Consider the following 24,722-nt stretch of genomic DNA (forward strand, 5'->3'; position numbering starts at 1 on the left):
CTTCGCAAATCACTGAGTTGCCAGCTACTGCACAGCCCGTCTTGTCAAGCATCTTAGCTCAAGCTTCGGAGATCGCTGCTTCAGCTACAAGTGATCTTCAGCCTGCCTTATCCTCTTTAGCCACAGAGGCTACACAGCTACCGGAGTTTATACAGCCCGCGATATCCTCTTTGCTGTCCGCAGTTGGCGATCCTATCGCTACGAACGTTGATCCCGCATTGTCGTCCTTGGCTGCTCAGATTACCGAGCTGCCATCGACCGCACAGCCCATCTTTACTAGTATCCTGTCGCAAGCATCCGGTCTCGCCGCCGACACTACCGCCAGTGTTAGCGTTGGTATCGCAGTCGGTCCAGTCTTGACTTCTCTTGCCTCTCAAGCCTCTGGACTCCCAATTTCACTTCAGCCTGCTATATCATCCTTGATCTCCGAGATCTCGGCTTCTGGTGTGACTGCCACCGGTGTCAATCCAGCGCTTTCCTCTTTGGCTTCCCAGATCACCGAGCTGCCTGAGACTGCCCAGCCTGCTCTATCGTCAATTCTGTCTCAAGCATCCGAGCTAGTCAGTTCTGTAGTGCCTCAGGTTACCTCGGATATCGCTGTCGCACCTGTCTTGACCTCCTTGGCTGCTCAAGCTACCGAACTTCCTACCTCAATCCAGCCCGTTATATCATCCTTGATCTCCCAAATCTCGGCTGCAGGACCAACGACAAGTGGTTTTGACTCTGCTTTGTCTTCTTTGGCTTCTCAGATTACCGAATTGCCTGCTTCCGCGCAACCGGCATTATCATCTATCGTTGCCCAGGTATCTGAGTTGGTCAGCTCTGCGGTACCACAGATCACACCTGGTGTTGAGGTCGGAGCAGTCCTTACCTCCCTGGAGTCTCAGGCTACAGCCCTCCCTGGCAGTGTTCAGCCTGCCATATCAAGCTTGATTTCTCAAATCTCTGCATCCGGACCCCTCGCAAGCGGAGTTGATGTTGCTATCTCGTCTTTGGCCTCTCAAATTACTGAACTTCCTGCACCGGTACAGCCAGCCTTGTCAGCCATCGTATCGCAAGCATCCGGACTGGTCGACTCGGCTATCCCTCAGGTCACCGCCAGTATCACTGCTGGCATTACAGTCAATCCTGCATTAACCACCGGCCTACCGAGCTCAATGTTGCCTGCCGTCTCTTCTATCTTGTCACAGATCTCGGCTTCTGGCCCAGTGACTGATATTCAGCCCGCATTATCGTCTTTGGCTTCTCAGATTACTCAACTGCCTGCATCAGCTCAGCCAGCACTATCATCGCTTGTCTCTCAGATATCTGGCCTCGCTCCTGTCACTTCCGTGGTCCCTACAGTCGGTGTGACTATTGTCGATCCAGCATTGACTTCGCAACTTCCAAGCTCGATCTTACCTGCTGTGTCGTCTTTGTTGTCGCAGGTTTCGGCTCTTGGCCCCGCAGCGTCTGGTGTTCAACCTGCTTTGTCAAGCTTGGCCTCCCAAGTCACAGAGCTACCTTCGTCAGCTCAACCAGTATTGTCCTCGCTTATCTCTCGCGTTTCTGGATTGGCCCCCGTCACTTCTGTGGCTCCTACCGGTGGTGCAGTGATCGTAGATCCTGCATTGACATCTCAACTCCCAAGCTCGATTTTGCCCGCGGTTTCTTCGCTTATATCGCAAGTCTCGGCGGCTGGATCCACGGCTTCCGGCGTACAATCCGCGTTGTCCTCCTTGGCTTCGCAGATTAGTCAGCTCCCTTCGTCGGCTCAGTCAGCTTTGTCGTCCTTGATCTCCCAGGTTTCAAACTTGCCAGTAACTACCGCAGTTCCTACAAGCGGTGCTGTGATCATTGATCCTGTGTTGACCTCTCAACTCCCAAGCTCTATACTGCCTGCGTTGTCTTCGCTTGCATCTCAGGTCACAGCTGTCGGTTCAGCCGCCCCTGCTGTTCAGTCAGCTTTGTCTTCTTTAGCCTCTCAGGTCAGCGGGTTGCCAGCTTCAGCTCAACCAGTATTGTCCTCCTTCATCTCCCAGGTCTCCAACTCGCCAGTCACTTCTGTGGCTCCTACGGGCGGTGCTGTGATCGTCGGTCCCGCACTATCCTCTTTGGTCTCGCAAGCGTCAAATCTGCCCAGTTCAGTACGCCCTGTGTTGTCATCCTTGGTCTCTCAGGTCTCCGCCGCCGGACCAACGGGCACACTGGCTCCAAGCGTATCGTCGGCCATCTCATCTTTGCTGGCTAGCGCTGTTCAAGCGACTTCACGCGCCCCTACCCTTGATGGCAACGCTGCGGGTGCAGGTGCTATCCTTTCGTCAATCAGATCACAGGCCTCCTTGCTTCCCGTCTCTGTGCAGCCAGTCTTGTCCTCGCTCTTCTCGCAGGTCTCGGCAGCCGGTCATTCGGGTACTGTTGCAGCCAGCGTGTCGGCCGCTGTGTCGTCTCTCGCTGGTGCCGTTGGCAACACTGGCAATCCAGTCTCTGCGACTCTTGGAGCAGGCCCTGCACTTTCGTCTGTCGCATCTCAGGCATCGCAGGTTCCAAGCTCTTTGCAGCCAGCTTTGACTTCGCTCCTCAGCCAAGTCTCTGCTGCTGGTCCATCAGCGACTCTGGCTCCTAGCCTTTCGTCTGCCATCTCTTCGCTGCTCTCTGCGGCTTCTCCAAGCGTGAGTGCCAGTGTTTCTGCAGGCGGGAATGTTATCGTTGGCCCAGCCTTGTCGTCTTTGGCATCTCAGATCTCGCAGCTGCCTGCGTCGGTTCGTCCAGTCGTGAGCTCATTAGTCTCGCAGATTGCTGCAACTCCAACTGCATCACTTGATCCTAGAGTATCCTCGGTGGTTTCATCGCTTGTCTCTGCCGTTGGTCCTACCAGAGTTCCTACTGGCGCCAATGTGATTGTTGGTCCTGCTCTGTCATCTTTAGCATCCCAATTTTCTCAATTGCCATCATCGATTCGCCCAGTTGTAAGCTCCTTGGTCTCTCAGGTTTCAGCAAACCCTGCTGCCACCCTGGATCCTAGCGTTTCTCAGGCGGTGTCATCCATCGTTGCTGGTATCAGTACCCGTCCTGCAGTCAGCAATGTCGCAGTTGGTCCCGCTCTCACCTCCCTGAGATCCCAAATCTCGCAGCTCCCTGCTTCCGTACAGCCGGTCGTGTCCTCGCTCTTGAGCCAGATCTCCGCAACTCCATCTGCGACCTTGAACCCTAGTATCTCCTCGGCAGTCTCATCAATCATTGCAGGCGTTTCCCCTAGACCCACCTCTGCAAGTGTTGCAGTCGGTCCCGCCCTGTCCTCGCTGGCATCTCAAGTCTCCCAGCTTCCTGCTTCAATTCGTCCTGTCGTGTCATCGCTCGTTTCTCAAGTCGCCGCCACACCATCCGCTACTTTGAATCCTAGTGTTTCGGCAGTAGTCTCGTCAATCGTGGCTGGTGTCAGTATTCCCACGGCCACCGGAGTCGCTGTCGGTCCTGCTCTATCGTCTTTGGCTTCCAGATTGCCCCAATTGCCTGTCTCAGCTCAGCCGATAGTATCATCGCTCCTCTCCAGAATCTCGGCCACTCCTTCGGCTACGCTTGATCCTGCCGTCTCAGCTGCCGTGTCTTCGATTGTTGCTGGTGTGACCTCCGCTCCTAGTGTGATTCCTGCTGGTCCGGCTCTTGCGTCTTTGGCCTCGAGACTTCCTCAATTGCCAGCTTCGGTTCAACCCATTGTGTCATCGCTTTTGTCCAGAGTTTCGGCGACCCCTTCGGTCACTCTTGATCCCGCTGTATCCGCAATTGTATCGTCAATCGTCGCTGGTTTGACTAATCCACCTACCATTAGTGGCTCGATTGGTGGTTCTGTCGCCGTTGATCCCGCTCTGGCATCCTTGTCCTCGTTGTCGGCCTATGTTCCTGCATCGATTCAACCAGCACTCGCCTCCGTCCTCTCTCAGGTATCTGCCGCAGGGCCCCAAGCGACCGCCAATCCCGCCATCCAATCCGCCGTCTCATCAATCTTTGCTCAAGCATCACCGGCATTGTCCAGCGCTGCGAGCTACAAGTCAAGCACCTCTGCCGCATCTCAGGTCGCATCCATTTTGTCGAGTGGTGCCGTACCTGCTAATACGGCTGTTACTTCTGATGTTGCCGCGGTATCGTCCGCTCTTGCGGCTGTTGGCGCGAGTGCCACCGTTGATCCAGTACTTTCAACCGCAGTGTCCAATTTGCTTGTCGGTGCTACGGGTGCCGTTGGTGGTCTGGTCGTTGCTCAGCAATCCGCTCTCTCAGCAGCTATGGCCAGCGTCACTGTGAGCCCCGCTTCTGCCAGCGCTATCGCCCAGTCTGCTCTTGCTGGTGCTCAGTCTTCCATCTGGGCTCCTATTCTTTCGGGTGCTTTGTCAGTAGGTGCTCAAGCCAACCGTCTCGGATCTTCTGGTGTCGCCTCGGCTATCTCAACTCTGGCCGCCGATATCAACTCGGCTGCTTCGTTCAACCTACCTGCTCAAACCTCGGTTGCTGGTCTGATGTCATCGTTCTACGCAGTTCGTACTCAAACACTTGGTCTTCCATTCACTCTTGGTGGGCCTTCTGGCTTCCAAACATCTTACCGTCCAACCGCCACTATCAGTGGCTCAGCAGGTGTTTCCACGACCGCGAGCCCTGGAGGCCTCAACCTGCTTCCACCTGGTTCTGGAGCCTATGCCGACGCATCGACTATTGCAGAGACTGTCAACCTCATCGAGTTCTGCGGGGCCATCCTTACCTGTGACGCTGGTGTCGTTGCCCGAAGCGTTGTTGCCGAAGCTGCAGTCGACACACTCGTTGTCAACAGCATCACCACCATTAACTTCTGCGGCTCGACTCTCCGCTGTGGTGACAATGGTGTTGGCCAGACCAAACACTCGTTGAGCATCGTGGCTGATGCTCATGTCGAAGTGACCGTCCAGGATGATGAGGTCATCATCTGAGAATGATGCATGATCTTGATTTCCCTTGTTGATTTGATGACACTCGTGTTTCAAACCTTTCCTTTGTTGACACACATTCCTTCCTGAAGAAGTCGAATACGTTAGTAATGTCTGCCCACCGATGGCAATGATCTTTCCTTTATGTAACAACCTCGTTGTATAGTATATAGCTCAATTCAGTACACGATCAACGTCAGTTGTCTTATACGTCTGTCCATCTCATTCCTCCAATGCATATCTAACTGAAAGATGCCCGACTTGGTTTCCGCCGGAAGCGTACTTGTCTTCAACACCACGTAGAGGTGCGAGCGTATTGTTGAAGTGATTTTTTACCCAGGTTGACTCCTGCTTAGGAAAAGGTGATGTTTGGGGGAGCAAAAGCTCGACCGCCGCTGACATGGTGAGAGCAGAAGCTCGAACCACCTTTAGTCGTTGTGGGACCAGAAGCTCAAACCACGAGGGGGGGCCGTAGCCCAGACGCCTCTGACGTTTGTGGGAGCAGAAACTCAGAACCACGAGGGGGGGCCGTAGCCCAGCCGCCTCTGATGACCGGGGGAGCATGGGCTCAACCTGCACACATCCCAACTAGGATACGCCGAAGGGAAGCGGACAGCGAGAAACTGTCAACGCTAGCCTTGTGCGTGGTCACTGGTAGGGACTGTTTGCGGGAGCAGGAGCTCGACCTGCTTGCGGGAGCAGAGACTCAATCAACGTGCGGGAGGCAACACTCGACCAGCGTGCGAAGGCAGAAACTCGACCTGCGTGCGGGAGCAGAAACTCAACCTGCATGTACGGTGACGAAGATGCACCGAAGGAAAGCGGACAGCACGAAACTGTCAACGCTACTTCTGTACCTCAACGCCGGTGGGCTCTGCTTGCGGGGGTTAGATTTGAGCCACTGATGGTCGAGTCTGTAGGGAAGGGATATGCGAGGGAAACGGACTACGCGAGGGGTAAGGGCAGTGCGAGGGAAAAGAACGGCGCGAAGAAAAAGAGATGTGCGGAGGGGAAGAGTGGTACGAAGGGAAAGGGTTGCGCGGAGGGAAAGTAGTGCGCGGAGGGAAAGGGTTGCGCGAGGGGAAGAGGTAAAAGAAGGTAAAGGGCGAGAAGGTAAAGAGCTGCGAGAAGGAAGAGGTTGAGAGGAGTAAAAAGGTTGTGCGCAAGTGAAAAAGTGATATTCAGTGTGCTGCGCTGCAGTGAAGAGTAAAAGCGCAGAAATAAACACTTGGGCAGAAGTGACGCGAGCTTTACTGACGCCGGACGAGCGATCACTCAAAGCCAAGTCTCACAAGAGATAAGTGAAAGACGTGATGGCAGCGCCGAGCAAATGCCAGTATTCAGAGCCTTGTTTCAAACGAGGAGGTCTGCCGTGTGTAGTGGCTGCCTCAAGGCACAATGATTTTGATCAAGGGAAGAACACACTCGGAGATCGATTGTCTTGTCGCTTCCCCTGTCATCCGACTGTCAAAATAGAAAATGACTGTGCCTTCCTGCAACCCACCTGCGACCTTGCTCACTTCCAAGAGAAGCTTCCAAGCCGGCGTCACTTTTGTACAAGCTTGTTACGCGCATCAATTTCTTCTCACAAACCCACTTCATAGCCATCTTTTTTATTGATCACCTCGATATACATAATGCCACATGACGACTTCGAGCTCGCTAGTGTGAAGAACATCTGCAACTTCCTTTTGGAAGAACCGATGTTTTTCTTGGTGTTGTGTGGTCCTGAAAGCGTGGCCAAATGGCTGCACAAGATGGACACAGGCATGTCCGAGGAGCAGGTCCGGAAGAAGGTTGCGCCTTGTCTGAAAGAGTTGCGCAAGCGCGCGTAAGTTTCCACTACATTTACTCACATTGCCCATCGACTGACAGATACGTCTAGAGATGTGGACTTTCTAGAGCACAGGCATCTCGCAGAAGATGATAACCTTGATCCACTCGACAAGCTTGTTCAGACTTGGGTGAGATACTCCATCGACAGGCGACCGAAAGCGTCAAGAGCTTCCGCATCGCTGCCTACACCGGCACCAGTCCAGGACGATGCAACCATGGCAGATGCTCTCAACGAGGTCGACGATGAGGATGATGAAGTCATCATGGATCCACCCATTGTCCCAGAGGATCCCCCAGCGAACTACAGCAACGGCTTCTGGAAGCTTCTTATCGAGGCCAAATTGATACTGAGTGCTTCTGAATTTGCCAGTGTCCATTCCAAGTTAGAGGACATCCTCAGATCCGCCATTCTCAAGCGTAAGAGACTCATCGCAGAGGATGGTGATGAGACAGACCACGAAGAGACTATCGAGCAGAGGAAAGCTCGCAAGAAGGCTCGCAAGGAAGTAAAGAAGGCAGAGGAGGCGGCCGAAGACAAGACAATCCGCAAGGCTGCTAAGAAGGCCATAAGAGACCAAGAGACTTTCTAAGAGAAGGTGATCCGCAAGGCAGGTAATGCCAGCAAGAGAGCCAGTACGTCCACCCTGTAAGACAACGGTCGTGCTCGGTAATTCACCTTATCCCTCTCCTTTCCCCATGGTTAGAGCCTCGGCTCCCAGACATTTCCACTAGCTGGTCTAGCTTCTGCTCCTACAAGCGGTGGTAGAGCTTCTGCTCCATGATCCAAAAGTGTAGAGCTCCTGCTCCATTACATAAGTGTAGAGCTCCCGCTCCATTACCTCAAAAGTGTAGAGCTCCCGCTCCATTACCTCAAAAGTGTAGAGCTCCCGCTCCATTACCTCAAAAGTGTAGAGCTCCTGCTCCATTACCTCAAAGCGTAGAGCTCCTGCTCCGTTACCAAAGTGTAGAGCTTCTACTCCATTGTCATAAAGTGTAGAGCCCCTGCTCCATTATCATAAAGTGTAGAGCTTCTGCTCCATTATTCCAGAGGGTCAAGCTTCTGCTCCCCTGTTCGTTTACACCTTCAAAAAAGAATAAAAGAGGAAAAACATCATAAAAACAACAAAGCGCCCCAAAATTCAGGAGTCAGCCTGTATAAAAAACCCCATTGACTGACTGGCATTTTTGCTGGCTGTTGAAGGGGTTGTGACTGACTGATTAGCAGACGCAAAAGTAGTAGTTAGAAAGACATTTTTCAGACGCTCAGGTGGATGTGGAGACCCGGATGTTGTCAACGTTGAGAACTGGATTCGAAACAAGCTCGTGGTATGTAACAGAGAAATCTCATGCGATGAATATTTACAGATCTTCTGCTAGTTATTGATTATCGCTAAACTTTCTAGGGCATGACTCTGACATCGGTCTTCAGACCAGCCTTCTGGAGACGCTCCAGGAAGGGTGCGCCAAGAGTCGAGGGAGTCAAAGAGCCGCCTCCCATCTTGACAGCCGGAGTGTCATCTCTCAGGATCGTAATGGCTGCCTCGGCCAAGAAGACACCAGTCAGGGCATACATGCTGCCATCCCAAGCCATGCGACCAGTGATGCGCTTGGGGTCATTGGGATCAGTTGAATCGACGTTGGCGAGGGCGCGGTACTCGATTCTGTCACGGCTAGACGACTCTCTTGAAGGTCCCTCACCAGGCTGGAAGACGAGACGCTTCATGATCGAGCGTACGGGAGGAAGAATGAGAGCGAGCATACCAAAAGCAATGGCGAAGTGGACCAAAATACCAGTGAACATGTTGCGAACGTGCATATAAGGGCTGAAACGGAACTTGGGACCGTAGAAGTTGCCGCTTTCAAACAGACCCCAGCTTCTGTGGACGATAGTAGTGTCTGCAGAACCTTGGATGCTGGTTGTGAGTGTTCCGAGATCGCGGACTTGACGAACACCGAACAGCTTCTGGAACAGTGTTGGGCCCTCCAGGCTGCTGCGAGGAGGAGTGGTTGGGCATAGAGACCAGGGCTTCATGGCCTCGGTAGTCTCGGAGATGCTGTACTTCTCGAACAGACCAATAACAGTAGCAAGAGTACCACCACTGGGTGCACCTTTCAGGTCGTAGACGGAGTAGACCAGTTCCGAGATGCCGGCAGACAGAGTGCGTCTAGCGTGGTTCACCATGGACCAGGAAAGAAGATCAGCGGGTGCGGACTCGACACCGATCTGGTGGATGATGATTGCCTTGTTGGCCTTGGCTGTAGCATGGTACTTCTTGATCATCTCGCGAACCCATGGAGTTTCACCAGTACTGCCAACTGTGAGCGTGTGTTCTGGTGCAAAGAGTAACAAGACTTACACATCAAGGTAATGGGTACCATTGTTGGCGCAAGCTTCGACGACTGGCTCTGCATATAGCATGTAAGGACCGACAGTGTTGATCAAGACGGTGGTCTTCTTGACCAGGTCATTGACACTCTGCTTGTCAAGTCCCGAGGTCACGATTTCTGCATGACGTAAGTGACCACTTCTAGTAGTCTTCCTGTGAGATAACATACCAGGAGCAAGGCGGTCCGGGTTGAGTGACTTGAGCTCTTGAACAAGGCTTTGAAGTTTGCTCTCCGAACGGCCGGCAACCGCCCATTTGAGATCGGTTGGCAGCTGCGAGACGATGTGCTCGCAAGTATACTTGCCAGTGAAGCCCGTAGCTCCAAACACAATAAGTTCGTAAGGGCGGGAAGACATGATGCGAATTCTCACTTGTATTTTGGGATGGGGGATATGACGCTTCTTGTAGATGTCTGATTGATATATCTAAGGGTCTTTAGGCGAAAACCGTCTCCGAGCGTCGTCTTCAGGACGCGGGATTTGTTGATGACTCCGCTCAAGTACATACAACTAGATGGATCATGGAGGGAGTGCAAGAAAAAAATTCAGATACTCAAGTCATGGCAGTCAATGTGAAGAGAATGTCATTATTCATATTTCAACAAGTGAATTCCAGCGTGTTCTTTGCAGCGAGGACAGGAGCGATAGGCCATTCTTGATGCCAAGGCCCGAGACGGGAAAGCTCCGGCACGGCACCTTCCCCAATTTTGGAGGAGTCAAGCGAATCCGCTGCGCACTTGAAGCGCTCGAGATTCTCCTCTTGAATCTTGAACTTGGTCGTCTATTCCGTCAACAACAGAACAACCGACAACATGACCAAGCGCACAAAGAAGGTCGGCATCACCGGAAAGTACGGTACCCGCTATGGTGCTTCCCTCAGAAAGCAGGTGCGTTTCGACCAGGATCTATGAATGCGACCGTCGAGAGCAAAGATTTAACCGCTCCCACAGGTCAAGAAGATGGAGGTGACCCAGCATGCCCGCTACACTTGCACTTTCTGCGGCAAGGTTACTGTCAAGAGACACTCTGTCGGCATCTGGGACTGCAAGTCTTGCAAGAAGACTGTTGCCGGTGGCGCTTACACCGTCTCGTACGTTTCTCCCCTCTCGCCAGCCTGGAAAATGCATCGTGCGCACAAACCTGGACAACCCGACTAACACAAGGCTCTTCACAGCACCCCTGCCGCCGCTGCCACCCGCTCGACCATCCGTCGTCTGCGCGAGATTGCTGAGGTTTAAACAACGACCATCAAGTAAAACAGCAATCAATTCATGCTCGGTTCATGCACGGTTTTCTCGTTCTCGAGGTTCTTTTTCCATTGGGCAATCGCGGCGTAAAAAAATCAGCAAGGACTTTTTGACGAAGGGATGATGTAGCTAAGAAGGAAATACCCATCCACGCTGGCTTCTTCGACATGCTGGGATACTGGGAACGATCAAATGAAACTCAGTCATCCTGCCCAAAGACACTTTGCCAATCTTGAATCCATCTGAAGTCCCCCACTGGTCTATAAATTCCTCCGCTCGCAGTAAACCGTCAACAGTAAACCACCAAAACCTGTCACGACTGTCAAGATAAATTTGTCGAGTATCGCACCGCTGCGCAACCCGTTCTTGGGTGATGAAAGCCCCGGGCTGCGTTCCTCGGCCATTGTTTGTAGTCGCTCCTAGTGAATTTCTTTGTTCCGCACCACAACCAAACTGAAAGCGGCCAGTCTATCGTTAGCCTTTATCCATATTCCAGGGCCTGTATGTAGTTGAGTCACTTGGAGCGTTTTGTGTCCATTTTGGCGGATTGACCAAACGCCCAGTCAATCGTCACACGTGAAGACAGCAGCCAACGCCGCCCTCACTCCGCAATCCGCATACCTCAGTATATAAACCTCGCCCCTTCCTTCCTTCTTTGCCTCACTCAACCTCGTATGTTCTTTCAACTCGACAATACTCTGCTTCGGGTCCCGTGATAATGGCAGACGTGTGCATCGTCTGCTTGGGCGACTTTCGCCTTCGCCCTGAAGACGCCGAGACAGATATCAAGCCCGTTGGTACCGACATCATCACGCCGCTTCCCGTGCTTTCCTCTGAACAAAGGTACTCAGATCCCGTCCACAGCGATGTCTCTAACCCCCCCGGAGCTTCTTCATCGGTCCCGTCGATTCCTTGATCGCTTTGATCGGCTTGACTACACTTTCATGTGCCGCCGGATAAGCTTGGATGGTGACGTCTCCCCCACCTTCGAAGACCTCCTGGGGGAATTATCGAATCCTCTCCACAAAACTCGTACTGACATCCTATACAGCAAGAACGCGATAGACGACGAAACTGTCGCCCATCTCCTGCCTTGCGGACACAACCTTCACGATTCATGCTTGCGGCCTTGGGTTGAACGAGCCAATAGCTGTCCTATTTGTCGTGCAAGCTTCAATGTCGTCGAGCTGCGCAACTTCCTCGATGGCCCAGCACATGCTTCATACCTTGTCGAGGAAAAACAACAGCGGGCTGACATCGACCCGACCCTGACCATCGACGATGATCTCGAAGAAGACGCTCCATGTCTCGTCTGCGGTCGCATTGACCACACTCATCAAACAATGTACTGCGATGGCTGCGTCGCCACGGTTCACATCTTCTGCGCTGGCTTTAGTGATTCCACTGCTCCGGATATCTGGTACTGTGAGCCTTGCCTTCTCGAATACAACGACAACGGCCGAGAGGCCCTCCCACAAGTAAGAAGTGCAAGACCGAGAAGAGGATCTAGACGACCTGGCACACAAGAGTGGGACAGAGTATGGGCAAGCGTTTGGCGCCGACTGAATCTAGACCTGGATTTCCCTTCCGTCGACGAAGACACGCATACCATCCACCGTACACCAGCTCAACGGCGAGAGCTTGCAGCATGGAATCGTAGACTTCAAGTCGCAAGTCGTCAAGGTGGTGCAAACCGCTTCAGAGAGACTGCCCCGACCCTGCTGGACCGAAGGACCCTTGCTTCGCCAGAGTCGCAAGAGGAACTTCGCGCATGGAACGCCCTCGACAAAGCCCGCGCTCTCGACCCTGAGGCACAGGCCCCTCCCAGCAGGAAACGCAAAACCCCAACGGCTTCTCCTGCTTCTCCCAGAGATAACCCAGCAGCAGGGCATGAGCAAGCCGAGCCTCAACGCAAACTCAAACGCCCCAGAACAAAGAGAAACATGACCATCACGACAGCTGGAGATCCAGGCCCATCGACCGTCGAAGTCCCAGTACGCCCAGTACCAGCACAGAAGCCCGTCGACGGACCGAGTTTCCTAACTCAGCTCCTTCAAGAGGTGGAAAAACAACCAGCACCAGAGGAAGCAGGCTCACCAGATGCAGACATGTCTGGTGATGAGCAGCCCGGACCGACCAATCTGGCATCTCCTGGCGCATCGCCTATCCACTCTGGCCAAGTCTCCCCTCGCGCGTTGTCTGTGACACCTCCACCTCAATCCGCACGTCCTAGACCGACTTCACCAATGCCCCTCACATCTATTGTCAGACCTCTAACTTCACCTGCTTTCTCGCCCGGCATGAATGGTAAAGATGAGCGGGGCAGATCACATCGACGCCCCCAACATCAAGTCAGCAGTCCTCCGAGAGATATTTCTCCTGGCTCGCCTTCCCGAAACATGTCGTACTCGACCAAAACCGAGATTCAGAGGATGGTGAAAGCCGTCCTAGGCCCTCGCTATCGCGGAGGCGAGATCAACAAAGACCAGTACACCGATATTAACCGCGATGTGTCTCGCATGCTCTACGATAAAGTCGGCGATGCTGAAGGTCTGGCTGACCAGGACGGTCGTGACAAGTGGCAAGAAGTGGCTTCTGCTGAAGTCGAACGAGCCGTGCAAACGATACGCTCGCAGGAGCAGAGCTCAGATACATTCTCCCAGGATGTGTGACTTGAATTTACGGCATTAACGACGGGGCATGGCGCATTGCAGTAATACTTAGGTTTTGGCGCATCAAACTCATGGTTGTTTTTCGGAGTCGAGCATCATTTTGCTTGACATGGCGTCAGGGCAGGAAATGGGAGAAAGCGTGTAGATACCCCCGACTGCGAATTTCACAACCACTTTGGTTCTTTTCTAATATCTCTTCCTCCTTTTGACACCGACTTATACTTTCTCAGGCTTCCGAATGTTCATTGTTTGTAAGGAGGTGGTGTCGTATCTTTGTCCATCTACGTCATAGAAATGCTGGCGCGTCCACGTCGCGTCTTCCTGAGCACTCAGACTCTCTACTTGTTCTCACCACCAATTACAAGAATTAAAATGTCGAAAAGAACACTGGACACTTTCTTTAATCCTACTCAGAAGAAGGTCAGGATCTCACTCACGGAATCTAAAGATGCGCCGTCAAAACACACGACATATCCCTTTGCGATAGCACAATTGCCACCAGAAATCAGCGACCTCTTGAATTTCGCCCCAGAAGCAGAAGGCAAAATCATAAATGATCAACCGGATCTGGATCTCTTGTACTTTCAACCCTATATACCCGGATCGATTTCAACGCCTCTGTTTGAGTTTCTTCGTGGAGAATTGTTCTTTTACAGGGTCAAGTATAAGATCAAGAGGGGCCCTGTTGAGACGGATATCAATACACCTCGCTTCACCACTGTATTTGGTGTAGATGAGACTTGTAAATTTTCGTCTGACGGCTCACTCTTGGATGCCGCTACACAAAAGCCCATCCCAAAGGACAAATACAAGACTTGCAAACCGCGACCTATACCCTTTTGTCTGGATCTCCTACGCAAACTCACAGAAGCGGCAACAGATCAAAAATACAACTTCTGTCTCGTAAACTACTACGCTACAGGCGACGACAGTATATCCTACCATAGCGACGATGAAAGATTTCTTGGTGTGGATCCTGCAATCGCGTCGTTTAGTCTTGGAGCCAAGAGGGATTTTCTGATGAAACATAAACCTACTCCACCTTCCGACACCAAAAGCGCTGCTGCTATAGCTTCCGAGACTAAACCTCTGAAACTTCCTCTGGGGAGTGGGGATATGGTGTTGATGAGAGGAAGCACGCAGAGTAAATGGCTGCATAGCATTCCCAAGAGAAAAGGAGGGGAGAGCGGGAATGGGAGGATTAATATCACATTCAGAAGGGCTATGGTGGTGGGAGGGACGGAGAATTATTATCGGTATAATGTTGGGGATGGGGATGTTATGAAATGGGATGGGAAGGCTAAAAAGATGGTGATTTGGGGTGAGAAGAAGGGGGAGGTGGGGGCTGGGAAGGAGGATGTCAAAGCAGAGGATGTGGATAAGGGATATGCTGCTTTGTGATATCTCGAGTCAAGAGTTTGTTTGCATCGAAATGAACGATCCACATGGCATATCCGTCATACTAAGAGCATTTTTGTTGAAGTTCTACCACCATGAGAGGAACAACTGATGGTCATATTCTGAGGCGGTCGGCTGATTGGAGACGAGAGACGAGACAAAGAAAAAGCGATTTTCCGAGTCTCGGCTTCAACAAGCAAAAACGATCGTAGCTGTCTCCATGTTTGTGGACATGGAAGCAGGAGCCAAAAGGGATGTCGCAGCCGTGAATCGAACACGGGGCTCGTGCATGGCAAGCACGAATTTTACCACTAAACCACTGCGACTTTATGGTTATTTCATGAGAACATTACTCATTTTGTTCGTATATAATGCTCAGCGCTACCCTTTGTCGCGTCGTCCGGAGCTCCAAGTGATCTGCATTGACATTCCCGGAGCTTCGACAAAGAAGTTGACCTTCGTCACTCATACAATTCACACGACTTTACATTCTCCACCCGCGATCACCCACCTCAGACCACCTACGACCTTTATGCGCACTCAGTGAATAGACAGCAAATCACTCCGACTCCAAAGCCCACAGGGCACCCGTCCTCCCACCTGTCAGGCCACAGACACACCATCAACACCTCAACCATGGATCTCGCCAAAAACCTCCTTCGCACCACAGCACGCGCCTTCTACACAACCGAAGAAGTGCTAATAATCGACGCCCTCGGCATCCACAGCACCCTCACCGACGCAGACCTCGCCCACTGCCTCGGCACAAACCGCAAAGAACTACGGAAACAATGCGGAAAGCTCAAAGACCACGGCCTGGTCACTGTACAATCCCGCGCTGAAAAAAAGGAAGATGCGCCGCCTCCGAGCACGAATCCGAATTTCAAGAATAGGGATTATGTGAAGCATCAGGATTGGTATTGGTTGCACTTTCATCCGGCGATTGATGCCATCAAGTATCGCTTGAGTAGGTTGAGTAGGCATATTGACAGTATGGGGGCGCCGACCACCGAGAAGAAGGACTTGGAGTGTCCGAGGTGTAAAAGCCAGTATACGGATCTAGAAGTCATGGACAACATTGATCCCATCAGTGGAAGCTTTCTGTGTCATCTCTGCGAACACCCTCTGGATCCTGTGGATGAGGAACTGCAAAAGGGGGAGAATGAGAGTAAGATGAGACTCAATACACAAGTGGCTGCTATTGAAGCTCTGCTCCGCGAAATCGATCAGGCAAATGTGCCGGAAAATGATTTCGACACGGCCTTGTCTATGCATTTGCCCATTAACCGTGGAGACGCGCATCCAGACCGTCCGAGAATGATACCGGAAGAAGTCAAGCCCAGCATTGCAGGATCGAAGGGTCTTGCCCTCGCCCCAGAGACGGTAAAAGTGCAATTGGAAGAAGACATTACCACAAAGCCGGATCCGGAAGCTGCGAGGATCAAGCGGGAGAAGGAGGCCAAGCAGAATGCTCTGCCGGAATGGCTTACGAAGTCTACGGTTTCGGGCGATGTGACGACGGCGGGTGCAAAGGAGTTGAGAGAGCAGAGGGAGAGGGAGGCACATGCCGGAGGGCTTTCTGTGGACGATGCGGCAGACGAGAAGAAGATGGGAGGGACACCTGGCAGAGACGATGCGGTCATGGACGACTACTGGGCAGCCTACCGCGCAGAGCAAGAAAGAGCACGGATACAAGAAGAAGAGGAAGAAGACGAGGAAGAGGACGAATTCGAAGACGTGCCTGCTGCGGTCACTGTGCCAGACATCAAGGTCGAAGAGGCTGAAGGTCCAGATGCTAAACGCGTCAAGACGGAGGAAGAGGCTGATGCGAAGCCATTGGCCAGTATCCCGCCTCCTGCAGATGCTAATGCAGAGTCTGATGAAGACGACATGGAGTTTGAAGATGTCTAGAAGGACTGCTCAAAACTACGACACCACAGATCATGAAACGAAAGACATATATCATGCATACATATAACGCAGCCTCAGAAGCAACACTAGAAGCCCGTTCACTGATCACATTCCAAGGCCATTGGCTCATGATACTGAAAAGACCAAATTCGCTATGCATTTTTGCTGATATGATACAGATCCTTCCTCTCATCCGCAACCTCCATCCTAACCCAAAAACCTCTTCAACTCACCACCCACGCCCTCAAGATCAAGCAAGAAAGTGTCATGCCCAAACAAACTCCTATCCTCTCCCAACTCCACATGCGTAACTTTTCTATTTCCAACTTTCCTCAACGCAGCAGCAATCTCCCTCTGCTGCCAAGCAGGAAACAAGATATCCGAAGCCACTCCAAGCACCAAAGCAGGAATATCTCTCAACCCTTGCATACCCTTTACCAAATCAGCAGGGGGCTCGTTATCCTGTGCCGCAGCCTTGATCTCTGTATCCTTGTTCATGATTTCCGCTGTCGACTCTTGCTCTTCGTAAGGTGTATCCGGCAGTGTCAGATTACACAAATCCGCACCTCCAACTTCCGGCTTGGGCGTGGGTTTCCCAGCACCGAATTGCTCAAGTTTATGCTCATTGCTCTTCCTCACACCCTCCAGCATATCCATATGCTCCTTTCCCAAATCAAAAAGATCCATGGCTTTACTGACATATAGCAAACTATTGGCATCATACTCCAAACACCACTTTTCACCCGCATGATCCAGATAGGTTTCGATGAGGAAATCTGGACAGAGGGCGGGGGGTTTGGAAGGGTCGGCGCGACGGCGGCCGAAGCGTAATTCCCATTCCGGTCCGCTGCGGTAGGTTACGGTTGCGATTTCTCGGGCGAGTTTCATGCCGGCGTGGGGTGGGATGGCGGAGTAGTAGTTTCCGCGTGTTGAGGACCAGGCGGGATCGTTCATGAGGACTGTGTGGTGGAAGAGTTAGTGATGGTCCTCTTTGGAAGGGGTAAAGCAGAGACTGTAGACAAACCTTGACGTTGAGTGTGACGCATGGCTACACTGTAAGGATGACTTCTCGCACAGCCGGAGATACTGACGAGTTTACCCACACGCTCTGGATGCAAGACTGACGCGGCAAGACTCTGCATACCGCCCATACTAGAGCCCACAGAAGCATACAACTTCTCAATGCCCATCCAATCCAAAAGACGGAACTGTGCGCGCACCATATCCTGCATGGTAAGGATAGGGAAGCGGGTAGCATAGGGTTGATCATTGGCCAAAGGGTCCTTGGAGCTAGGTCCAGTACTGCCATAGCAACCTCCCAGTACATTTGTGCAGATTACAAAGTACTTGTCCGTGTCGATGGGCGCACCGGGGCCAATGAACTTTTCCCACCAGCCGGCTTTTGAATTGGCTGGCGTGCTCTTTGCGTGACTGCTGGCACTCAAGCCGGTGTGTAGGAGGATCGCATTACTCTTGTCAGCATTGAGAGTACCCCAAGACTCATAGGCGATATCAAAAGACGGCAATACACCACCCCAGTCGAGGAGAAGAGGCGAAGGACAGTGGAAAGTCTCGGTGGCACCTGGCGCATACGACGGCTCGGGCCCAGATAGCGATCGCTTCTTGGTCAACGTCTGTGTCTTCTTGTCCAGAGCATCCAGACAAGGGAAACTAAGTGGTGGATTCACAGCAGGTACCTCGGTAGGTCTTTCTGCCTCGACAATCGGTTGACCGGCGGCTACTTGCGAGGGCAATCTGCTCGTGCTGTGTATGCTGCGCTGAGCGGGGAGGAAGCGTGTCCTGGGGTTTGTTCGGCGGAAAAGGCCATTGGCAAGCTGCCTGACTGCTCGTGGTGCTGACATGTTGATTTTCTATTCTTGTCGCCTTGACTTGCGAAGGCTTGGGTTCAAGGTGGGGTGTCTACAATGCTCTGGTGGAAAAGTGATGGTCCTTGAATCTGACGCCATCGGCCGACGTGTTTGTCAGCCTCCGAACTCGGGCTTCCTCCACCGTCCACGGTATTGCCTGTTGACCTACTTGTCCACTACCACATGTTTGCTTAGCACATGATGATGACCTCAGACTTGTGTTATATCACTAAATCTGTGAAAACATGCAGGAAAAGCACTTGCCTAGTCATTCATCGACCACGCTAGCAGCCTCGACAGGGTATCCCGAGCAACCACAGTTAGATGGCTCAACAATGCTTCGAATCAGATTGACAGATTCAGCTGGCTTCAGATCAAGCGTATATGTACAGCTTACATGAATTAGAAAAGCAGTCTATGCCACACATGGCTTCACAACGAGTATGCATGCAGTCAAAAGAGCAGGATCAAAAACCGAAGTTGCTCAATCATAGATGAGGATGCATTTCGCTAAAACCCGACTGCGGGCCCATTCTGACGACCAATGCCTATCTTTCAATTCGAAGAAAGAAGAAAAACAACAACTGTAAGACTACCAATCTGTGCCCCCAAGAAAGCGGCCATGACGATGATGGATGATGAAGAAAGCGCATACTCAAAACGGATGACGGGATGAGACGAAGGGGTTAGAAATGACAACGAGTACAAGAAAAGATTTTTGTCGAGACAAATGTGGTAAAAGGTGGTGGAGAAGAAGAGAATAAGAAAAGGAAAACGGTCAGTCAATCCTGCACAGGTACTCATCACACCTAGCGAATCTAGTGCGAAGTCGACCAAACAGTGAACACCATGTTTGATGCTGCTCTTTGTGGAGGCGGAGTTTTGGTCTATGTTGCCATGGGTCTTGGAGTAAATCCGCTGTTGCGATTGCCGTTCCTGGTAGGACTGCCCTGGCTCTCTGATGACTTGTTTGAGTGCATTGCGAAAGGTGGCTGTGGTGGCAGGTCTGCTGCGACATGACGGACGCTGGCTTCATTGCCCCATGCGTTCGCTTGTTCAGCATCTGTGTCGACACGAGTAACGACAGGCGCGCTGCCCCTGCTCTCACGAGACTTGGGTGTCATGGATTGAGGTGGTGGCGCTACATCGCCTTGTGTCGTCGAAGGTCCCTTTGTACGGTCACCGTATCGTTTGAGAATCTCCTTGGTTGTGATATCAGCGCTGGCAGAGAACAAAGTGGAGTCGTTGAGAATTAGAGCCAAATCTTCCGGTACCTGATCATGGGTGTTAGATGCGTGTGCACAAGATATGGGTTCGGCAATGAAGACTTACCTCGCACATGTACTCGTTGTACTCAATGAGCGAGTGTACTGCCTCAATAGCAAGCAAGTTGTCATCCAGAGGAACGTCCCGCTTGCCCAGATGCAGAATATTGGGCGCCATGACAGTAGCGAGGTTGTGAACGTCCATCTTGCTACCAGATTCCTCGTCGATATGAGAGAACGAAGATACCCATTGCATGAAACTGAACAATACTTCCATCGTGTCTCTGTGTGCTTTCGGAAGAAGACAGCATGTAAGATGCAGCACCCTTCGTCGCGTCTCTTCATCAGATATTCCTGTATAGTGATTAGCAAAATATTCAGTAATATCATGACACGCAATTAACTCACTTTGTGACGTTATCCACAACTTATGCAGTTTAAACGTCATGAGAGGATCTGGCAGTTCTCGGAGGAACTTTTTGAGCAGTGCAGCAACTTGGACCGGGTTTTCCTTTGTGAGATCAACATCAACCATCTCCTTCGAGTCAATCTCCTCTTTGACATCGTTGAGTCTCTTGATGTTGCCATTCTTGCGGAAGACACCTTCGACAGACATGTCCATCGTCCGCATTGCAGATATGGCGTCTTGAATGAGGACCGGTATCCGCAAAGCACCCGGTCCAATGCCGTCTGTCGACTCTGCATAGTCTTTCTCCACCAACTGCTCAAGAGATACGCCGAAGATTCCTCGCTTGTTACCCTTGTGCTTCTTGGTAGCCTCGGGCTTAAAGGCCTTGCCGAACTTGCCCCAAAATGTGGGTCTCTTCGTCTCAATGAGGTCAAGTAGTTCCTCTTGGTTGAAGTGGCCTTCAAGAAGAGGTTCCATTGACAGCACGGCAACATGCCGGACGATGAAGTACTCGAGAGCTGAAAGTTCGGAGAAGTACTTCTTGGTCTTGAAAGCTCCACCTTCCACGAGAGCTGGCTTCTCTTCATTACCGAGCGAAACATGTCGTGTATGGCCGTTATTGACAAGCTTCGGTCTTGGTTCTTGAGGTATCATGGGGCCGCGATGGAACTTGGAGGCATTGGGCCTCTGTTCTCTTGTTTGCTGTGCCTGGACAATTCTTGGAATGTCATCCAGGGTCATGGATTCATGGTTGCCAAACTGAAGCTGCGACATGCGAGACCCACCGGCCTCACCATCGTCCACAATCTGGAAATTGCCGGTCTGACGGCGTTCGAGCCTATCTTCAGAGTCTCCGTGCATACCTTCTGGTCCATCGATAATCCTGGATGTACGAGCCCTACGATTCGTGGTGGAGATATTCTTTTCCATTCGAGTAGATCGCAACCTTCGGATGTCTCCAAGTGTTTGTTCATATGATGGTGAGTGCTCACGCTTGGTTGAGCCTGCGTACGACTTTGATCTCGTGTTAGAGCGAAGCAATGGAGGATCCATAGAACCCTTCGGCGAAACACGATGCCCACGGTTGGAGTCGTAGTCTGCAAGATTCGGGTCATCTGAGCACTCTGTAAGTTAAAATGTCATCTAGCGCGGATATTATCTCAACGAACCTGAAGTATGAGGTAGGGCACCGCTTGTGCGCAGTGTGGCGAGCAACCTCGCATGCGCAACCCGAAGGAGATGCACGTATTGTTGGAGACGGGAGATGAAGACAATGTCTCCTTCGGTAGAGCTTCCAGCATGGCGATCGCAAAGGACCTTTTGAGACGGCTCGTCCCACCTCGCTGCCGCGTGGTCGTCGGCAAGAGGTTTCGAACACTTGCTGCATGTAAGGCATTGGGCGTGGAATCTTCTGTCTCTGCGTGAGAAGCATTTGTCTTCAACAGACTTGTCGCAAACGGCACAATTGTCAGCGGATCGGGCAACAAAGTTTTCTGTTTCGCTTCTCGGATCTCTCTCCTCATCCGCTTCGAGTCTGTCGTCAAGAGCGCCAATCTCATCCAAGAAATTAGTCAAGCCTTCGTGGCTGCCAGTCTCGCGTTCCAACTTCAAAGCGCCCTGAAGGCAGATACGGATTAGAAGCTTGAGATAATGCGCTAGACCTGTGACGAGCGACAAAAGCTCCTGGGTAACACCCAATCGCCTGACGCCCGTCTCTTGAGACTCGGCAAGTAGTTGGAAGAATGCGACCACCTTCTTACACAGAAGTTTGGCTTCTCTCGAGTAGGAAAGACCTGGACGAATTAGCATAACCAGACAAAGCTGGGCATGAAACATACGCACCCTTCGCTGTGTGAGACTGTAGGACTTGGTCAAGGCGATCTGCTGCAGAAAACAAAAGATCCACATGGGTTATAAACCTCTTGGCTGTCATGACTCCGTCGACGTAGGCGCCGTTGCTGACATGTAACAACATATCCGAGATGCATGTCGCCGATTTCTCTTCGAAAGAAGAGAGGGTGCGCCAGATCCAGAGTACCTTGTCTTCGACACTCTCTTCGCTTTCTTTGACCATCTTTCGCAATTCTTCTGTTGCATTCTCCTCAGAATCCAACGGCTCGTCCGCAGAGCCGCCTTGATGCAACCTGACATTCCAATACTTGTGAATCATGTAACACTCCGGATGCCAGTGCTGGTTTTGACCGTTACGGAAGATTTCGACAAACTGTTTGAGAATGGCTGTTTGACAGCCATTGCAGCGTTGGGCGAATTTCGTCGAATAATGATAATGGCAGTATACGTTTCCTTCGTGTTCGTAGTAGCTGTCCTGCGCGCCAAAGACGGTGGGACACACGGAGCAGGTGAAGTGTTCGATATGGTATTTGCGATCGAGTGCGGTGATGTAAGAGCCGCGGAGGGCGCCTCCACAAGCATGGCAAAGCAAGTCCAGTCGGCGGAAATAATCCGTTTCGCAAAGAGGATACTGGTTCGGAGGCTGTTCTGGTACAGGGAAGAATTTGGAAGCGACAACTTTACCACAGTCCTATAAGCGGTCAGCCAAGTATACAGAAGTTAAAGTGTCGGCTGAACGGACATGGCAGGTGAAGCACTCGAGATGATAAGTGCCGCCCAGCGCGCGCACGAATTGGCCTGTCAGATGACCACCGCACTTTGCGCATATCCTATTAGACTGCTTTCCATTGGGTCGCGAGCGGTCCCGTGAAGGGGAGACTTGAGAGTCGACAGGGCGATCGTCCTTGACGTCTAGACTGCGCTTCGGACGGTGACGAGTCGCCAATTCAAGCTGAGATTCGGCATCTGTGGAAGGGCGCGAAGGCGAGTCGGCAGGAGACTCGAAGGTGTTGGTGCGAGAAGGTGGAAGTGCGATGTCGGAAGGATAGGGATGATCATCAGCGTCGTGCTGGGTGGAGGGGTCGGTCGGTAGACCCATGGTGTATTAGGAGAGGAATCGGACAGAGGAGAATAAAGCGAGCGTGAGGTAGCAGTGGCTACTTTGTCGAATAGAGGCGTCGAGCGGGATAGTGTTCGTTCAATAGGGTGGCATCAAAACAAGGACAGCCAGATACGGACAGTCAGGAGGCGGCGGCGATTGTGTGTTTAGTCTGGGCGGACGCAGCGCCTGCTCGTGTTTTTACTGAATAGCGACCGCATGGGACGTTGCTCCAGGAGTCGGAATAGAAGATGCCTGCGTGGAGCAGCCGGCAGAGCAGAGTTGATGTAGGTGGACACGCTTGCTTCGACGTGCTTCAAGGTGGAATAATGCTCGAAAGCAACCCCCAGCCGCCAAGGACAACAAGCAGTCGTGACTCGCGTAAACGCCCGCTGAGGATTCCAGAGTCAAGGAATCCAGATATCACTAGATCCAGGCACCTAAACTCGACGGCTCCGGTAATGCAAATTCCTAAATTAGTCTGATGTGGGTTTTAAGCGCTGAAATAGCCATCACCTGTTCTCGCTTGGGCTTTGTTCTCTGTCGTTGAATGCTTGAGTTGCTTGTTGAGCATGTTACACCACACAATTGGCATTTGTTTTGGGAAGGCGCCGAAATCCCCGAATCCCCGTACTTTCCCTGCCTGTCATCTCCCCGGTGCTTAAATTCCGTCATTTCGACTCTCCTGCATAACAATCAATAGAGAGCGAAAACAAACAAGAGGAGACACGATTGTTCAAGTATGCGCAGATACTTGACCAATCCGGCATCACTCAATCAGAGAAAGCCCTGTGCCCTGATACAGCTACACGCATAGCAAAATCTTAGGCAGGCAGCGACAATTCATCCGGAGTAGAAACTCCGCTTGTATGCCATGTGCAAGCTTGCCCTTTCGCCGCTCCACATGATGCTCGACACGGTCACAGTATTTGGCAGAAGTGTTCAATCTCATCCTGTTTGCAGACGAGCAAGATGTCGAGGCTGCAGAGATATAGATTTCAATGTTTGGTCGCTATGAGCCAAATAACCAATTGCTCCAGGACTGTATTGGACCAATTTTGATGACTGCGCGTGGATCAAATGGTCTGTACAGCATGAGCGTCTGCCACATACTAAGATCACGAGGTCGATTGGGTAGACAATTGCTCCGTACAACTGTGTTTCCGCACATGAAACGAGCATTCCAATGCGTATGGCCAAATATCCAATCGCTTACTTGCCCTTGGCCTTCCCATGTTTCAAACTCTTCCAGTGTATTGCTGCAAAAGCACTGACTTACAGCGTTGTATTCGTGGGACGGGTGACAAGTGTTTTTGAACGACGGCGCATGATGGGTGAGTATTATGACTTGCTTCAGCGGTTCGGCCTCAGCAATGTGGCGAAGGGTTGAACGCAACCATTCAAGGTCCAATTCATGTTCCCTGTTATGATCCTCAGTGGTCCAGTCTCTGATACTCTGAAAGTCCTTGTTGAGACGAGTATGTCCTTGCTGAATACGTGAATGTAATGTACATCCTAGCACGATAATGTTGGAGCCTGGAAGGTCGATTCTGTTTCGGCTCAAGAACACCAGCTTTCCTAGTAAACTCGGATCTTGTTCTAGTCTCTGCGCAGCATCCAGTCCCTCTTGCCGTGACGAGCCATAGAACTCGTTGTTCCCTGCCACCAAAAGTACCTGATCAAAAATCTGGCACTGTGTTCTTAAGAAAGCAGCGTAATCGTCGTAATCGCAGAAACGTCCGATGTCACCGACCAGCGCCAGATGCGATGCGGATCGAGGTATGTTATACGTGTAGCCCTTATTACGTTCCAGATGTAGATCTGATACGAATTGCAGTCCAGTGGTCAT

General features: G+C 51.7%; 9 protein-coding genes across 9 annotated transcripts; 5 read left to right on the top strand and 4 right to left on the bottom strand.

Moving 5' to 3' along the window:
• Nucleotides 1–6,568: 6,568 nt before the first annotated feature.
• AUEXF2481DRAFT_7807 (uncharacterized protein) lies at nucleotides 6,569–7,357 on the top strand (the record flags this gene model as incomplete). The annotated part of the gene is made up of 2 exons (XM_013485327.1): nucleotides 6,569–6,762; nucleotides 6,817–7,357. 2 exons carry the CDS (start codon nucleotides 6,569–6,571, stop codon nucleotides 7,355–7,357), a joined length of 735 nt encoding a protein of 244 aa, XP_013340781.1.
• Nucleotides 7,358–8,087: 730 nt separating this feature from the next.
• On the bottom strand, nucleotides 8,088–9,761 carry AUEXF2481DRAFT_100752 (uncharacterized protein). Its single transcript, XM_013485455.1, has 3 exons — nucleotides 9,324–9,761; nucleotides 9,125–9,272; nucleotides 8,088–9,076 (listed from the first exon to the last, which is right to left on the bottom strand). The coding sequence occupies exons 1-3, from the start codon at nucleotides 9,508–9,510 to the stop codon at nucleotides 8,167–8,169; spliced, it is 1,245 nt and encodes a 414-aa protein (XP_013340909.1). The 5' UTR covers nucleotides 9,511–9,761; the 3' UTR covers nucleotides 8,088–8,166.
• A 204-nt stretch (nucleotides 9,762–9,965) lies between these two features.
• Nucleotides 9,966–10,391, top strand: AUEXF2481DRAFT_68653 (uncharacterized protein; the record flags this gene model as incomplete). The annotated part of the gene is made up of 3 exons (XM_013485401.1): nucleotides 9,966–10,040; nucleotides 10,104–10,243; nucleotides 10,328–10,391. The coding sequence occupies 3 exons, from the start codon at nucleotides 9,966–9,968 to the stop codon at nucleotides 10,389–10,391; spliced, it is 279 nt and encodes a 92-aa protein (XP_013340855.1).
• Nucleotides 10,392–11,113: 722 nt separating this feature from the next.
• AUEXF2481DRAFT_43206 (uncharacterized protein) lies at nucleotides 11,114–13,288 on the top strand. Its single transcript, XM_013485384.1, has 2 exons — nucleotides 11,114–11,243; nucleotides 11,452–13,288. Exons 1-2 carry the CDS (start codon nucleotides 11,119–11,121, stop codon nucleotides 13,070–13,072), a joined length of 1,746 nt encoding a protein of 581 aa, XP_013340838.1. The 5' UTR covers nucleotides 11,114–11,118; the 3' UTR covers nucleotides 13,073–13,288.
• Nucleotides 13,286–14,568, top strand: AUEXF2481DRAFT_43208 (uncharacterized protein). Its single transcript, XM_013485385.1, has one exon. The coding sequence runs from the start codon at nucleotides 13,445–13,447 to the stop codon at nucleotides 14,471–14,473; it is 1,029 nt and encodes a 342-aa protein (XP_013340839.1). The 5' UTR covers nucleotides 13,286–13,444; the 3' UTR covers nucleotides 14,474–14,568.
• A 538-nt stretch (nucleotides 14,569–15,106) lies between these two features.
• AUEXF2481DRAFT_7811 (uncharacterized protein) lies at nucleotides 15,107–16,381 on the top strand (the record flags this gene model as incomplete). The annotated part of the gene is made up of 1 exon (XM_013485328.1): nucleotides 15,107–16,381. One exon carries the CDS (start codon nucleotides 15,107–15,109, stop codon nucleotides 16,379–16,381), a length of 1,275 nt encoding a protein of 424 aa, XP_013340782.1.
• A 207-nt stretch (nucleotides 16,382–16,588) lies between these two features.
• Nucleotides 16,589–18,243, bottom strand: AUEXF2481DRAFT_32323 (uncharacterized protein; the record flags this gene model as incomplete). Its single annotated transcript, XM_013485347.1, has 2 exons — nucleotides 16,589–17,340; nucleotides 17,406–18,243. The coding sequence occupies 2 exons, from the start codon at nucleotides 18,241–18,243 to the stop codon at nucleotides 16,589–16,591; spliced, it is 1,590 nt and encodes a 529-aa protein (XP_013340801.1).
• Nucleotides 18,244–19,136: 893 nt separating this feature from the next.
• AUEXF2481DRAFT_68698 (uncharacterized protein) lies at nucleotides 19,137–22,873 on the bottom strand (the record flags this gene model as incomplete). Its single annotated transcript, XM_013485408.1, has 6 exons — nucleotides 19,137–19,523; nucleotides 19,582–19,868; nucleotides 19,923–21,038; nucleotides 21,093–21,716; nucleotides 21,766–22,465; nucleotides 22,517–22,873. 6 exons carry the CDS (start codon nucleotides 22,871–22,873, stop codon nucleotides 19,137–19,139), a joined length of 3,471 nt encoding a protein of 1,156 aa, XP_013340862.1.
• Nucleotides 22,874–23,885: 1,012 nt separating this feature from the next.
• AUEXF2481DRAFT_68629 (uncharacterized protein) lies at nucleotides 23,886–24,722 on the bottom strand (the record flags this gene model as incomplete). The annotated part of the gene is made up of 1 exon (XM_013485399.1): nucleotides 23,886–24,722. The coding sequence occupies one exon, from the start codon at nucleotides 24,720–24,722 to the stop codon at nucleotides 23,886–23,888; it is 837 nt and encodes a 278-aa protein (XP_013340853.1).

The sequence above is a fragment of the Aureobasidium subglaciale genome (assembly GCF_000721755.1).
Source record: "Aureobasidium subglaciale EXF-2481 unplaced genomic scaffold scaffold_22, whole genome shotgun sequence".
In the NCBI taxonomy this organism is placed as follows: Eukaryota; Fungi; Ascomycota; class Dothideomycetes; order Dothideales; family Saccotheciaceae; genus Aureobasidium; species Aureobasidium subglaciale.

What these genes read in the sequence shown, in the direction of transcription:
- AUEXF2481DRAFT_100752 (XM_013485455.1), bottom strand. Translation starts at nt 9,510, where the DNA reads ATGTCTTCCCGCCCTTACGAACTTATTGTGTTTGGAGCTACGGGCTTC. An exon ending in CCCGGACCGCCTTGCTCCTG is followed by an intron (nt 9,273 to 9,323) that starts GTATGTTATCTC and finishes TACGTCATGCAG; the next exon opens with AAATCGTGACCTCGGGACTT. An exon ending in GGTACCCATTACCTTGATGT is followed by an intron (nt 9,077 to 9,124) that starts GTAAGTCTTGTT and finishes CACAGTTGGCAG; the next exon opens with TACTGGTGAAACTCCATGGG.
- AUEXF2481DRAFT_43206 (XM_013485384.1), top strand. Translation starts at nt 11,119, where the DNA reads ATGGCAGACGTGTGCATCGTCTGCTTGGGCGACTTTCGCCTTCGCCCT. An exon ending in GTGCTTTCCTCTGAACAAAG is followed by an intron (nt 11,244 to 11,451) that starts GTACTCAGATCC and finishes CATCCTATACAG; the next exon opens with CAAGAACGCGATAGACGACG.
- AUEXF2481DRAFT_43208 (XM_013485385.1), top strand. Translation starts at nt 13,445, where the DNA reads ATGTCGAAAAGAACACTGGACACTTTCTTTAATCCTACTCAGAAGAAG.